Genomic DNA, 15,501 nt, shown 5'->3' with positions numbered 1-15,501 from the left:
TATCGGAGGTTGAGGGTCCCCGCCCACCAAATCGGAGGCCGAGGGTCCCCGCCCACCAAATCGGAGGCCGGTCCCCGCCCACCAAATCGGAGGCCGAGGGTCCCCACCCACCAAATCGGAGGACGAGGGGCCCCACCAACCAAATCGGAGGCCGAGGAGCCCCGCCCACCAAAAGTAAGTGCGGCCCCAAAAGTAAGTGCGCCCCCGGGTGCAAAAGTAAGTGCGCCCCCGGGTGCAATAGTAAGTGCGCCCCTGGGTGCAAAAGTAAGTGCGCCCCCGGGTGCAAAAGTAAGTGCGCCCCCGGGTGCAAAAGTAAGTGCGCCCCCGGGTGCAAAAGTAAGTGCGCCCCCGGGTGCAAAAGTAAGTGCGCCTCCGGGTGCAAAAGTAAGTGCGCCCCCGGGTGCAAAAGTAAGCGCGCCCCCGGCCCCGGGTGCAAAAGTAAGCGCGCCCCCCAGTCCCGTGTGTGAAAAGTGCTGCTGTAAAGCTGGTAGCGCTGTTCAAGCACCATGTATTTCCTTCAGGAAATGCCCATCTAATATATAATTGCCTAGAATACTACTTCCTGCAATTTGTGCCAACTTCCGTGGCTTTGTCCGGAGCTAATGTCCGGAGATAATGTCCGGAGCTAATGTCCGGAGATAATGTCCGGAGATAATGTCCGGAGCTAATGTCCGGAGATAAGTGACGTCACCAGTGTCCTACACCCAGGCAGAGCACAGGGGCCTCAGGCAGCATATGGGGCCCCAGGCAGAGCACAGTGGCCCGAGGCAGAGCACAGGGGCCCCAGGCAGCATATGGGGCCCCAGGCAGAGCACAGTGGTCCCAGGCAGAGCACAGGGGCCCCAGGCAGGCTACGGGGCCCCAGGCAGAGCACAGTGGCCCCAGGCAGAGCACAGGGGCCCCAGGCAGCATATGGGGCCCCAGGCAGAGCACAGGGGCCCCAGGCAGCATATGGGGCCCCAGGCAGAGCACAGTGGCCCCAGGCAGAGCACAGGGGCCCCAGGCAGAGCACATGGGCCCCAGGCAGCATATGGGGCCCCAGGCAGAGCACAGGGGCCCCAGGCAGCATATGGGGCCCCAGGCAGAGCACAGTGGCCCCAGGCAGGCTATGGGGCCCCAGGCAGAGCACAGTGGCCCCAGGCAGAGCACAGGGGCCCCAGGCAGCATATGGGGCCCCAGGCAGAGCACAGGGGCCCAGGCAGCATATGGGGCCCCAGGCAGAGCACAGTGGCCCCAGGCAGAGCACAGGGGCCCCAGGCAGAACATGGGGCCCCAGGCAGAGCACAGGGGCCCCAGGCAGAGCACAGGGGCCCCAGGCAGCATATGGGGCCCCAGGCAGAGCACAGGGGCCCCAGGCAGCATATGGGGCCCCAGGCAGAGCACAGTGGCCCCAGGCAGCATATGGGGCCCCAGGCAGAGCACAGTGGCCCCAGGCAGAGCACAGGGGCCCCAGGCAGCATATGGGGCCCCAGGCAGAGCACAGTGGTCCCAGGCAGAGCACAGGGCCCCCAGGCAGCATATGGGGCCCCAGGCAGAGCACAGGGGCACCAGGCAGAGCACAGGGGCCCCAGGCAGCATATGGGGCCCCAGGCAGCATATGGGGCCCCAGGCAGAGCACAGTGGCCCCAAGGGGCCCCAGGCAGAGCACAGTGGCCCCAGGCAGAGCACAGGGGCCCCAGGCAGAGCACAGGGGCCCCAGGCAGCATATGGGGCCCCAGGCAGAGCACAGGGGCCCCAGGCAGAGCACAGGGGCCCCAGGCAGCATATGGGGCCCCAGGCAGAGCACAGGGGCCCCAGGCAGCATATGGGGCCCCAGGCAGAGCACAGTGGCCCCAGGCAGCATATGGGGCCCCAGGCAGAGCACAGTGGCCCCAGGCAGAGCACAGGGGCCCCAGGCAGCATATGGGGCCCCAGGCAGAGCACAGTGGCCCCAGGCAGAGCACAGGGGCCCCAGGCAGAGCACAGGGGCCCCAGGCAGCATATGGGGCCCCAGGCAGAGCACAGTGGTCCCAGGCAGAGCACAGGGGCCCCAGGCAGCTTATGGGGCCCCAGGCAGAGCACAGTGGCCCCAGGCAGAACATGGGGCCCCAGGCAGAGCACATTGGCCCCAGGCAGAGCACAGGGGCCCCAGGCAGAGCACAGGGGCCCCAGGCAGCATATGGGGCCCCAGGCAGAGCACAGTGGCCCCAGGCAGAGCACAGGGGCCCCAGGCAGCATATGGGGCCCCAGGCAGCATATGGGGCCCCAGGCCGAGCACAGTGGTCCCAGGCAGAGCACAGGGGCCCCAGGCAGCCTATGGGGCCCCAGGCAGAGCACAGTGGCCCCAGGCAGAACATGGGGCCCCAGGCAGAGCACAGGGGCCCCAGGCAGAGCACAGGAGCCCCAGGCAGCATATGGGGCCCCAGGCAGAGCACAGTGGTCCCAGGTAGAGCACAGGGGCCCCAGGCAGCCTATGGGGCCCCAGGCAGAGCACAGGGGCCCCAGGCAGCATATGGGGCCCCAGGCAGAGCACAGGGGCCCCAGGCAGCATATGGGGCCCCAGGCAGAGCACAGTGGCCCCAGGCAGAGCACAGGGGCCCCAGGCAGAACATGGGGCCCCAGGCAGAGCACAGGGGCCCCAGGCAGCATATGGGGCCCCAGGCAGAGCACAGGGGCCCCAGGCAGCATATGGGGCCCCAGGCAGAGCACAGCGATATTTTGGACCACTGTGCGGTGTTTCAGACCCCCTGTGTGATGTCTGGGGCCCTGTTCTTAAGTATATTAAAGATTAAAGTAACGTATATTAAAGTATATTATAGATCAAATTTGACACGTTTATGAGCACCATTGAGTGATATACTCAAGAATGACATAATTTTTCAACATTTTATGGTTTCAAACTGTAAACACTCAGAGTTTTTTTTACTTCAACCAGAAAACCTTAACGGTTCATAAAAAACTTGACTGTTCAGGATATGATAAAAGTCATAGTATTCTGAATCTTTAACTTATAAAGATACCTTTACATGGGGTGATTATTGGTTCCAGAGAGGCTTTCGGCCGATAATCGTACACATGGCTGGTGACAGGACAATACAATATAAACGTTCAAAGGTAAACACTGATAACATTAAAATCTAATATATAATTGCCTAGAATACTACTTCTGGCAATTTGTGCCAACTTCCGTGGCTTTGTCCGGAGATAATGTCCGGAGATAAGTGACGTCACCAGCGTCCTACAGCCGCTCAGGGTGGACAAAGATATATGCCTTCGTGGTGCGCGGCACTTTTCTGATTGGTTGCCGCCTGCCGCGAGCGACCAATCAGAAATGTGCCGTACTGTCAAGAATTGTCAAGAGCTGGTGAGTGCAGCCATTTTTTGTTCTTTCTTACTATTATTTATTAATTGTATTATTCTTACATTTGAATAAATAAAGTATATATGGATTCTAGACTCCCGATTCTTTAGAATCGGGCTGCCATCTAGTGTTTAATAAAAGGCTGCTGTGGCCATTTAATCTAAATATGGTGTAATGTCGTTATTCAGGAGGGGATCTTATGATAAGGCAGTTTACGAGAGATCCAATGCAGTAAGTAATTAAGGTTAGGCATTTAAGTCAGTAAAGGCGGTCATGAGTCACGTGTACCCCTTACGTCAAGGGTAGCACACAGAACTATGCTACGTATGCCTGACAAACTATAATTTTTCAACAGGCCTCAGTCTGACAGAACAGACTGTATATTTTTTTTGGTGGGGGGGGGAATTTTTGGGAAAAAAAAGGTATATAGACAGTAAATAAGCTGCAGCAGCAGGCATTTTTGGAGCTTTGGGAAGGATGCAGTGGGAGCAATGGATGCACATACAGTGCCTGCAGCCCTTGCACTGATGTGGATATGCTATGTCCTGCCTGCCTAGCGCTGCAATATCAGGACCCACGAATTAGCCCTAAAAAGGACTGTTGGTTTCTCGTGAGTTGAGGATGTAAGAGTTGCAATCCTACACTACCTCTAAAAACCACGATTCTGACCCTATTTCGGCACCAGCTCTCCCTACTCTCGCTGAAACAGGAACAGAATGCAGCATGCAGGGCGGTGCCAGGTCTCTTATACTCGGGATGTTGCTGTGCGGCCCAGCACGACCACAACAAACATGGCTGCGGTGTTTCATGGCCTGGCAGACAATCCCTGCACCGTGATTGGGTCTCTAAAGTCCACCAAAACTGCTGAGTGGAGACTGCAGTTACCGCCGAATAATCCCGGAAATGCTCTCTGCTCGCCGAGTACGCCAAGCATAGCGATACTCGGGTGAGTAACGAGTAGTGGCGAGCATGTTCGCTCATCACTAATCATGACGATTGGGTAAAACTTTTACCATGGGCAATTTTTTTCTATAATAACTGCGGAAGTCAGTGCATCTGTGATCCCGTACCAGTGGCCATCCAGTATTCCTATATCAGTCCAGCTTTTGCCATCACATTAACCAGTTCCTGACCAGTCCTGCTTCCCTGTTCTCCTTGGGGGTCAGCTGTCACAACTCTGTGGGTCTATCCTGGAGTAGCACGTGGCATTCTCATGGAGCCTAACTCCACCACCAGAGGCTCTAACAAAGAGTCAGGTGCTCACTTAGTTACATACCACCAGGCTTTCCCCGGACTGTGGCAGAATGGTTTCACAACCATGTGCATAACAGAGCAAAAGCTATGATTGTCTATAGGAGTCAATGAACATCTGTCCCTAGTTGACTTGAAGAGTGAGGGTATATCTTGCCTTGATTGACAAGAGGCGTGAAAGTGCAATTAGCCCTGCTTGTTATGAGGAGTGAACGTACAGGGGTTTGACAAAATAATGGTAACACCTAACGTTTTGGCATCATAATCTTCGAACATGTTATATACATGCAAACCATGACATATGGTTATGTTTTGTAGTTGATTATTTGTGTTATGTGATATGTGTTTGCAAATTAACTGTTTGTTTTGCATAATTGTAAGAACATTGATGAGAACCTGATACCAATGGCCGACCTCTCGGATTTTCAAAGAGGCCAAATTATTGGTGCTCGTATGACAGGCGCTAGTGTAACAGAAAGTGCCCGAATGCTTGGCGTGTCAAGAGGTACTTTCTCCAAGTAATGACTGCATTTGAAAGAGAAGGAAAAATGTCCACAGCAAAGCACAGGTCCGGCCGAAAGTCAAAGTTGACTGAGAGAGACCGTCGGACTCTAAAGGGAATTGTGAGAGAGGATTGCAAGACCACGGCTACGAAAATCACTGCTGAGCTCAATGAACACCTACAGAACCCAGTTTCCACGAAAACTGTTCATCGGGAGCTGCACAAATCTGGATGCCACGGAAGAGCTGCAATTAGAAAACCGCTGCTCTCAATGACAAATGTTTCCAAGCGTTTAGAGTGGTGAAGAAACCTCCAGAATTGGTCCCTCGAGCAGTGGAAACGTGATATTCTCAGAGGAATCATCGTTTTCCCTATTTCTGACCTCCGGCCGAGTGTACGTTTGGAGACAGCTGAAAGAAGCATTCCATCCAGACTGCCTTCTCCCAACGGTAAAACATGGCGGAGGTTCTGTGATGATCTCGGGTGCTATTTCGTGGAGATCCGCCGGGCCAATGATATCCGTTGATGGGAGAATTAACAGCCGAGATTATTTAGGCATTTTGGGTGACCAAGTGCATCCAATGGTTCAAGCACTGTTCCCGGAGGGGAACGCCATCTTTCAGGAAGAAAATGCACCAATTCATACTAGGGTTGAGCGAAACGGGTCGGCCATTTTCAGAAGTCGCCGACTTTTGGCGCTCATTCTTAGGAAGGAAGCCTGCCGGAAAGAAGCAGGGCGCGTCCGAGGGTGAGTATATACCTAATAGGAATATACTCACCCTCGGACGCGCCCTGCTTCTTTCCGGCAGGCTTCCTTCCTAAGAATGAGCGCGTGTAGGACCTTAGATGACGTCGCGGCTTGTCCATGTGACCGCACGCGACCAATCACAAGCCGCGACATCACCGCAGGTCATTCATGCGCTCATTCTTAGGAAGGAAGCCTGCCGGTTAGTACCAGGGCCCGTCCGAGGGTGAGTATATCAATATTTTTTATTTTGATTCTTTATTTTACACATTAATATGGATCTCAGGGCCTGAAGGAGAGTTTCCTCTCCTTCAGACCCTGGGAACCATAGTATCCCATTGCACTGCATTGGGTTTCGTGTTTCGGCCGACCCCGACTTTTTTATAGGATCGGCCGATTTCACTCGACCCGACTTTTGAGAAAGTCAGGTTTCGTGAAACCCGACCCGATCCTATAAAAATAAAAGTCGCTCAACCCTAATTCATACAACTAGAATCGTTAAAGCATGGCACGAGGAACATTCTAATAAAGTTGAGCATCTCTTCTGGCCCCCACAATCCCCAGACCTCAACATTATTCAGCATTTATGGTCGATTTCCGCAGCCATCGTCGCTCAAAGAACTGGAGGGTGTTTTAACTGCAGAATGGGCTAAAATTCCTTTGGAAACAATTCACACCTTGTATGAATCCATACCTCAGAGAATTGAGGCTGTAATCGTCGCAAAAGGTGGACTTACACAATATTAAACTAATTTTCGTTGATGTTTCCAGGTGTTTCCATTATTTTGTCCAACCCCTGTATATCTGTGTGTAAAGTGGGGAAAATAGTCAGCCCACTGTGTGTCTGGCACTGGGTGTGGGAGGAAATCCATGCTCAGCAGCTCTGGTCCTGGATGTCTCTTGAAGCAGAAAAAGAAAAAAAGAGACCACGACTAAGACTTTCTAAGTCGAAACACGGCTGTCAAGCCCCCCCCCCCCTCCCCCGGGATCTTTTTGATGTGCCAAAATGTCCTCATTTTAGCAAGTTTGGAATAAATGTGAAGCTTTACTTATCTTTGCTGGAATGTATACCTACCCCTGTTTGTCAGGAGGAGTGACAGTATAAAAATAATAATCTTTACTTTTATATAGCGCTAACATATTCCGCAGCGCTTTACAGACATTATCATCGCTGTCCCCAATGGGGCTCACAATCTAAATTCCCTATCAGCGTATGTCTTTGGAATGTGGGAGGAAACCGGAGTGCCCAGAGGAAACCCATGCAAACACGGAGAGAACATACAAACATACAGTATACCAGTCATTGGTTGTCTGGAGGAGTGAGACTATACCAAGCACTGATTGTCTGAAGGAGTGACCATATACCTGGTCTGTCTGGATGAGATAACATATTACTAACCTTTATGTCCTGTGAAAGTAAATGTATATCTAGCCATGGTTGTCTGTAGATATGCTTTACGAATACCAGGCTCTCCCATATTCACTATGCCATAGGTAGACAGGGACAGGCAGTAAGAAAAGCTGTCACATTATCCAGCATGACATGACAGCCCAAGGATGTAGATGACTAGTGTATTTTATCGATTTTACGTGGTCCCTTGTCAAACTGTACCTGGAACCCAGGGACATCTGCATATGGAGTCCAATGTATGTGTCTGCACACATACATGGATTCAGCATGTTCAGTCTCGTGACTCAATCTTAATCTAGTAAATTGATGAACAGGTGGGATCTGATGACATAATTGTGCTGATGAGGTATTCTGCAATTAATGAGTTATTAAAACTGATCCATCATAAAACGTGTCATGCACAGTAATCCCACTGCTTTGCCAGGTCTCTGGAAGATCTGACAAAGCTGCTGAAGAATTTAGTTGTACTAAGTAGATGTTAATATAAGGCAGGATTTGAGAAATGGAGGTCAGTTCAGCACAGGCAGTTGTGCAGCTCTGCGGGGTGCCTCAATTTTCCTCCTGTCACAAGTGAGAGCACAAAATAGTGGTTGTGTCCTTAGACATTTAGCAATGGGTTCGCAAGCATCAAGATAGTGTTCCTTGCATCTTTGATTTGTCCACCACTTAATTAGTGATTCTTTTGAAAAACAACAAGGGGAGTCTAACGTCCCTCCGACCAGCTTGAAGAAATTGCCACCATCTCATGATTAGAAGGCTTCCTGCTTTAACGTTTCTATGGTAGGGGAACCAATTATATGTGAGCCTACCCAATCGGGAGACATGGTCACAAATCTACTGGAAAGAGCCATCCGTTGTTCCTTTTGTAGAACTAATACACAGTGGTCTCTGCTTCCCCATATGTAGATAGTTTTGTGATATAGTAGCCACCTTTGGATTTTCTATTATGAAAGCTCTGGTTTGGGTCAAATAGATGATGGTGAACATTCCTGACTAGTAAAACCTTGTTAAAAATACCACCTATTTGAGAAGACCATGCTCACATTTTCCCATTCTCATAGGTTGACTTCCTGTTGAGATGACCACCGGTAAAGCAATGATCACGTTGGATATGACGACAATGGAATTGTCCTCCAATTAAGGAGTTATTAAAACTAATTTATCATCTGTAGTAGTCCCACCACCCAGCAGAAGACAATTTTTGACTGCAGTATTAGGTGGTCTTCTGGAAGAAACTGGACAGAGTCAGCAAAAGCTCTGCCAATATGTATCCCATTCTGGATTCTGTAGCGCCCCCACTGCCGCAGGGCCGAGGGGTACCCGGTACCGGGCCTCTGAGTCTCTGCTCTGGGGTTGTCACGGTGGCTAGACCCGGTCCGTGACCCTGCAGAGGGGCGTACAATAATAGATGTGGAGGTATGGTGCTGATGTTATGGTGCAGTGCAGTGCCGGTCGCGGTCAATAACAAGGACACCAGGTTGCAGTCTCTTTACCTCTTTACTGAAGGCTTCTGAGTCCTCAATCCGGAATACGGTTAACAGGGCTGCACAAGTCCGGCCGGTCCGATGGCACCTCCAGAGTTCCCTTTGCAGGTGGAAATCTGTGCCTACCTTCCTGCGCTTGTGTTGTGGTCCTCCCCTGCTGTGCTTACGGGATAGTACCCCACAACTGTTGTGTCTGTTTCTCGTGTTCCCTCACAACTCGATTCTGATGTTCTCCCTCTACGTCCCCCTGATCTTACGGTTAGGACGCACCCGTATGACGGGAGGCTCGGAGCTCTTCCGGGACTCTTGCATCGCCCCACTCCTGTTGTTACCCCCCTGTGTCTTCCTGGGTCTGGGTGAGACAGCCCGCCTGTAACTGACTGTCCTGCCATAGGTTTGAAGTTTGGCTTGGAGTTCTATACTTCCTCGGCGTTCCGGCCACCGGTTATGCGCCTCAATAGGATGTTGCCTCGTCTTACAGCACGACTCCTACTGGTATTCTCCTTGTTGCGTTGATCTCGTTTCTCACTCAGCACAATAAACCTCGCTTCTTGTCCTTTCTTGGGGTACCGCCGCTATATCGTGCAGGCGCAGTCCCGTAATGTTCTCTCTGGTTGCTAGGCCTCTGTCAGGATCCCACCCCTGACAGGGACCCCTCTGAATCTTCCCCTACAACACCCTCTGCCACAAGGTGTTGCCTGGTTCCAACCCAGTCAGCTTTCTGTCTAACTTCCTGCCTAACCCCCAGTTTTACCAGACTGTGAGGAGTGGCCTAATAAATAGAACCCTTAGCTCCCCCTGGAGGCCAGACTGTGAAATGTATTGGTGTCTGTGATACCTGGTCAGATGAACTCCTTCAGTGCCATCAGACGTACCATAGCCCCCCTTAGCGGCGGAGCCACAGTACTGCAACGACCAGGACTCTGGGGCGCTGCAATTCCATGTCCCTCCATTGACAGTTTGTGGTCTATCAAATGGGTGGGCATCTTATGTACAAAGGGTCAGCATGCTCCTACATTGGCCATAGATGAGACACAACTTGAATGTGACCTGCCCCATGTTCCCATGTATGGTGACAAAACATCAGCCAGGTTTGAATGGTCTCCAGGTAGTTGATAATCCATGAGATCTGCGGAAAAGCTTTCAGGCTATGTGCACACGATCTGCAAGTAGCAGCGCTTTGGACACAGCGTATTTTCGCTACATCCAAAACGCTGTGTTCTATAAACGCAGGTAAATCTGCATGTGTTCACTTCACCATGCGCATTTACCGCATTTAATGCATTTCTATTGATTTATTTTTCTTGCATACCCTAGAGTCTCCGCAAGAGAAATTGACATGCTGCAGTCCTGAAAAACCCACTTCATGTCAGTGTTTGCGGGTGATCGGCAAGGCTCACATGCACGTATAGTGTAAATGGGATTTCTAGAAATCCCATCCAATATGCTGAATCATGTGGCCACTGCGGGTTTGAGGCTGCATAAATATGCAGTGTTAAACCCACAGAAATTTCTGATCATGGGCACGTACCCTCACAGTAAGGGCTGAGGCTATTCATAATGACAGAGGCTAATTATATCTGAGAAGTTCTAAATATGACATGAGGTCAGAGGTGCATCATTATGGCCAATTATTCTGAAAACTCGATGAACAGGTTAATTAAGGCAGTGAAACGTACAAGGACTCGGGCTCTTTAGCCTCCCCTCTGATTCATATAGATGACATCCAGGGTCATCAATTCCAAAGCTTTTAATTGAGGGTCAGGTGCTCCTGTAATGCAGCCCCCTGAATGATGGGACATGGAGGAAGTCATAGCCCCTTTTACCAGGGGAAGATGAACAATGGCTGGAAACAGAGACCTTCTATCTGACATTTGCACTGTCAGGGTGCGCATGCTTCATCAGGTAGGGTGTTCCTAAGTGTCTCATTCTAGGCAGAACCAAAGTAATTGACGGTGCAGGACTGACTGGTTTGGGCTGGGACTGCAGCCTCCTTCTTAAAATAACTAGGGCATCGTATTCCTATTTAATGACCAACCCACGTCATTCCAGCTCTTCTCTGTGCGCTGAAAGTATCTGGTGGAGGTAAGTGTCGGTAATATCCACTACATGGGGACATGGAATTACTGACTTGTATATTATAGGACATCTTGTTACAGGGAGGTAGAGGACTATACCTGGTCTACTGCCCGGCTTGGAGGGGGGCTATACATAGAAGATATGTGATTATATCAACAGATTTTCGGTTTATTTGTATTTTTTTTATCACATTTAATTTTTATATAACTATCTTTTATGTACAGTTTGGTAAATGCCTAGAATTCAGTATATATTCTTGAGGACTATTCTCTCGGTTGTACGGTGAATGACTATATATGGAGCAGTATACATTAATCTTACCAGTTTTAAGGGGCGTGAAAAATGTAAAATTGATAAATTTTAATAACTTTTAAAATCATATTTTTTTAATACATTTTGCACAATTTGTGCTGCTTTTTCCAGTTGCCAAAGTGATGCATCCTACGGCGCGTTTGATAAAGCACTGACATCAGAGGTGGTCAGGAGGAAAGTTTGTTTGCGTATTTGTGGATAGGATGTGTTGAGTAGTCCCAGTGGAGAGATCTTCTGTATCGATCCAAGTAATGTTCTGTATGGATTATTTTAGGGCAGCACGGTGGCGCAGTGGTTAGCATTGCAGCGCTGGGGTCCTGGGTTCTAATCCCACCCAGGACAACATCTGCAAAGGGTTTGTATGTTCGCTCTGTGTTTGCGTGGATTTCCTCCGGGTTCTCCAGTTTCCTCCCACATTCCAAAGACATACTGATAGGGAATCTAGATTGTGAGCCCCATCGGGGACAGCGGTGATGATCTGTGCAAACTGTAAAGCGCTGTGGAATATGTTAGCGCTATATAAAAAAAATAAATGAATAAAAAAAATAAATAAAATAAATTTTAGCCTAATTACATTTCTAAACAAAAATTCCCTTTAATGGCTATGAATTAAAGATGGACGATACTGTAAAGTCCATGGGGATTTTCGGGTCCTTTTTGCTTCTCTTAAGGTACTGTTACACTAAACGACTTACCAATGATCACGACCAGCTATACGACCTGACCGTGATCGTTGGTAAGTCGTTGTGTGGTCGCTGGGGAGCTGTCACACAGACAGCTCTCTCCAGCGACCAACGATCAACGATCAGGGGAACGACTTCGGCATCGTTGAAACTGTCTTCAACGATGCTGAAGTCCCCCTGCAGCACCCGGGTAACCAGGGTAAACATCGGGTTACTAAGTGCAGGGCCGCGCTTAGTAACCAGATATTTACCCTGGTTACCATTGTAAAAGTAAAAAAAAAAACACAGTACATACGCACATTCCGATGTCTGTCACGTCCCCCGCCGTCAGCTTCCCGACTGACTGTCAGTGCCGGCCGTAAAGAAGAGCACAGCGGTGACGTCACCGCTGTGTTCTGCTTTACGGCCGGCGCTGACACAGTCAGTGCGGGAAGCTGACGGCGGGGGACGTGACAGACATCGGAATGTGAGTATGTAGTGTTTTTTTTTTTTAACTTTTACAATGGTAACCAGGGTAAATATTGGGTTACTAAGCGCAGCCCTGCGCTTAGTAACCCGATATTTACCCTAGTTACAAGTGAACACATCGCTGGATCGGCGTCACACACGCCGATCCAGCGATGACAGCGGGTGATCAGCGACCAAAAAAAGGTCCTGATCATTCCCGACAACCAACGATCTCCCAGCAGGGGCCTGATCGTTGGTCGCTGTCACACATAACGAGATCGTTAGCAGGATCGTTGCTACGTCACAAAAAAGAGTGACATTGCAATGATATCGTTAATGAAATCGTTATGTGTGAAGGTACCTTTACTCTTTGCGTAGCTGGAAGGGGCCATGATGAAAGTTCTCTTGAAACCTCTGATATTGTAAGCATTCTTCAAAATAACAGTATTGATGTTTCACTATACCTTTATTTCATTTTGGTGTACTCCTTTTTATTAGCCTTCAGAACACATAATGATGTGAGTATAACAGGTCTCATTTTCCCCATATAGGACCAATTAACTATCTGTAATCATGTCGAAACTCATCGCAGCAATCCAGGACATCATCGGGATTTTCCAGAATTATTCCCAGAAGGATTGTAGCCACATTAAGTTGAATAAAGATGAACTCAATCTTCTCATCCAGAATGAATTTTCAGATGTCATCAAGGTAGGAATCAATGGAGTTACTAATCTTAGAGATGTCGCTCAAGGGCAGTCCTCAGGGACATATTACGTGATATAAAGAAAACAGGAAGTCAGGGCTTACAACTTCCAACCTCCTGATGGGCTCCCACTTTGTCTGGTAAAAGAATTGGATAATACATGTGACCTTGTAATTTTTCTACTAGCCCTTTTTACCTCCTGCATCTTTTTCTAGTAATGTAGCTACTTATGAGAATATGACATCCATATATCTCATTGTACAGGATGAATTTTGGCTGACAAAGGTCACTCTCACCAAAAATAGACATAAAGCTTTGAGTAAATTGTAGCAGGAAAAATACAACAATATATACAAAATGTAAGGAGAACCCTCCTAACATGAGAGGACACATGCATAGTTAGTAATATTCGTGTTGCTAAATACTGAAAGGTATAGAATTGCCTGCCTCCAATCACTCACCCGGAGCTGGCCATTGACAAGCAGAGTTTGCGTGACCGATACCCTTTTGCCCCATGAATTTGCCAGGATTGTTTACAAAAGCCAGCTTTGCCAAATTTGGCACAGTTGACAAATCTGCATGTGACTTATAATTTACCTGTAATTCTCTTCTAGAACCCGAAAGATCCAAACACAATCTCTAGCTTGATACAAATTCTTGATGAGGACAATGATGGTGAAGTGGACTTCAATGAGTTCTGTGACCTGTTGTGTAAAGTGTTGAAAGCATACTACAAGGTTGTCTATGAAAAGGAAGGTGCCTGTCAACAGCAAGACCAATCAAAGAAGGATGGAGAAACAACCTCTGACACTGCACCAAAAGTACCAGATGAACCACCAAAATTCTACCAAAAACCACTGTTCCCAAAATCTGAGAAGACCCCATCCATCTACCTTGACCAAAAAGGTGTCAGTTGCGGGGATCATAATTCCAAAGTTGAAAAAACTCAAATCTCTACACAAACTGACCTCAAAAAAGCTGACATGCTTGAAGCCCATGATTCCTTTAAAGAGCCAACAATTAAAATTGAAGAAACATCTCATACATCAACAGGAAACCAATATGGCAAAGACCAAACATCTCAACCAAACACCACAGGATCAAGATCCCATGATAACAACCAGAGCAATGACCAAAAATCTCCTCAAGATACAAGCAGTACACATTCCCAAGATTATGGCACAGGCAAAGATGCAACCTCTAAACAAGACACAACCGAGACAAAGCCTACAAGTTACAGTCAAGGAAAAGAGCAAACTCGACAAGACACTACTGAAACCCAAAGCTACAACCTGGGTGAAGATCAAACAACTCCACAAGGTAAAACAGAGGTAGAACAACAAACCCAAACACAGTTTAGAGCTCATAGTCAAGAAGAGAAAGCAACTGAACCAGACACCACAGTATCACAACCCCATGGATATGAATCCGGTAAAGACCAAATACAAGGTGCCTCAAGCTCACAATCCATAAACTATGAGCAGGACACGACCCAATCATGTCACAAAGATACCCCCAGCTCAAATATCCAAAATAATGATCAATCTCAGCAACTAGACACAAACAGCTCACAGTCTATAAGTTCCGAAGAAGGTAAAGACCAACTAGACACCACTGGATCACAATCCCACCACTACGAGAAGATTGAAGACACCACCAGTTCACAATCCCAGTACCAAGGAAAAAAGCCAGAAACAGTGTCCCATACCGTAGTAGATCAACTGGGTCAAACTGAAGAACCAAAGAAGTTTTACCAAAAACCTGTGTACCTACCTCCTGCACAAGGCTTTAGTTTAACCACTTCACAGCCACCACCATTCACTCAAACTCAAGAATACCCTAATCCTGACTCTCACCAAATCCCTCAGGTGCCCCAGCAACCCCAAAAATGTATGTTCTATCAATATCAGCAAAGCTTCTCATTTCAAAAGAAGAACCCGTGAGCAAAGGGATCCACCATAACCTGATGCATGGAGGAGCTACTCAACTACTCACATACCCTTTCAAGATTCTGATATTTTTGTGCAGATGAGCTTTTGGTTTTCTCTTTTCTTGTGTAGTCACTTATGTTGCTCAAGGCAAGAGATAAAAGAGAGAGGGTCTAGGTAGACTACAAGTTGTGGCCTTCCCTAGGACAGGGTGGAATGTAACGTTTTTCAGTCTGTGATTACGCTATAGATATCAGTATTTTATATGTTCGCTATATGAAGCTGCTTATTAAATTACTGTCTGATTATACAGCAAAGGAATAAAGCAATAATAAAAGAACTGTGTCGGGGTTGTATATTATCTGTACTATGGGGATACACAGATGACACCATTAATGAGGTGTGGTAGAGTAGTCACCTGTCCTCCAGTGGAAGAGAAAACAGTTAATTGAAAACAGTAAACAGATCATAAAATGCTATATTTTAGTCATTATTTGTTGTAAGGTTCATCCAAGTTGGAGTCACTTTAGGGCATGGCGTTCATCTTTTCAGCTGGACACAAATGGCCTACAGCCAGCCTTGGACTGGCCCATAGGAGAACAGGAGAATCCTC

At 48.4% G+C, this 15,501-nt stretch overlaps 1 protein-coding gene across 1 annotated transcript; it reads left to right on the top strand.

The window, feature by feature from the left end:
• The first annotated feature begins 10,716 nt into the window (after window positions 1-10,716).
• LOC143766807 (uncharacterized) lies at window positions 10,717-15,228 on the top strand. The gene is made up of 3 exons (XM_077254772.1): window positions 10,717-10,818; window positions 12,806-12,965; window positions 13,575-15,228. Exons 2-3 carry the CDS (start codon window positions 12,828-12,830, stop codon window positions 14,901-14,903), a joined length of 1,467 nt encoding a protein of 488 aa, XP_077110887.1. The 5' UTR covers window positions 10,717-10,818; window positions 12,806-12,827; the 3' UTR covers window positions 14,904-15,228.
• Window positions 15,229-15,501: the final 273 nt, after the last annotated feature.

Source organism: Ranitomeya variabilis, chromosome 1, assembly GCF_051348905.1.
Source record: "Ranitomeya variabilis isolate aRanVar5 chromosome 1, aRanVar5.hap1, whole genome shotgun sequence".
Lineage (NCBI taxonomy): Eukaryota > Metazoa > Chordata > Amphibia > Anura > Dendrobatidae > Ranitomeya > Ranitomeya variabilis.
The sequence above is the reverse complement of the archived record's forward strand: the minus strand, read 5'-3'. Positions and strand labels throughout refer to the sequence as shown.

Excerpts from the sequence above, each read along its gene's own strand:
- LOC143766807 (XM_077254772.1), top strand. The coding sequence starts at position 12,828 with ATGTCGAAACTCATCGCAGCAATCCAGGACATCATCGGGATTTTCCAG. Across the intron at positions 12,966-13,574 it reads AATTTTCAGATGTCATCAAG|AACCCGAAAGATCCAAACAC; the intron begins GTAGGAATCAAT and ends ATTCTCTTCTAG.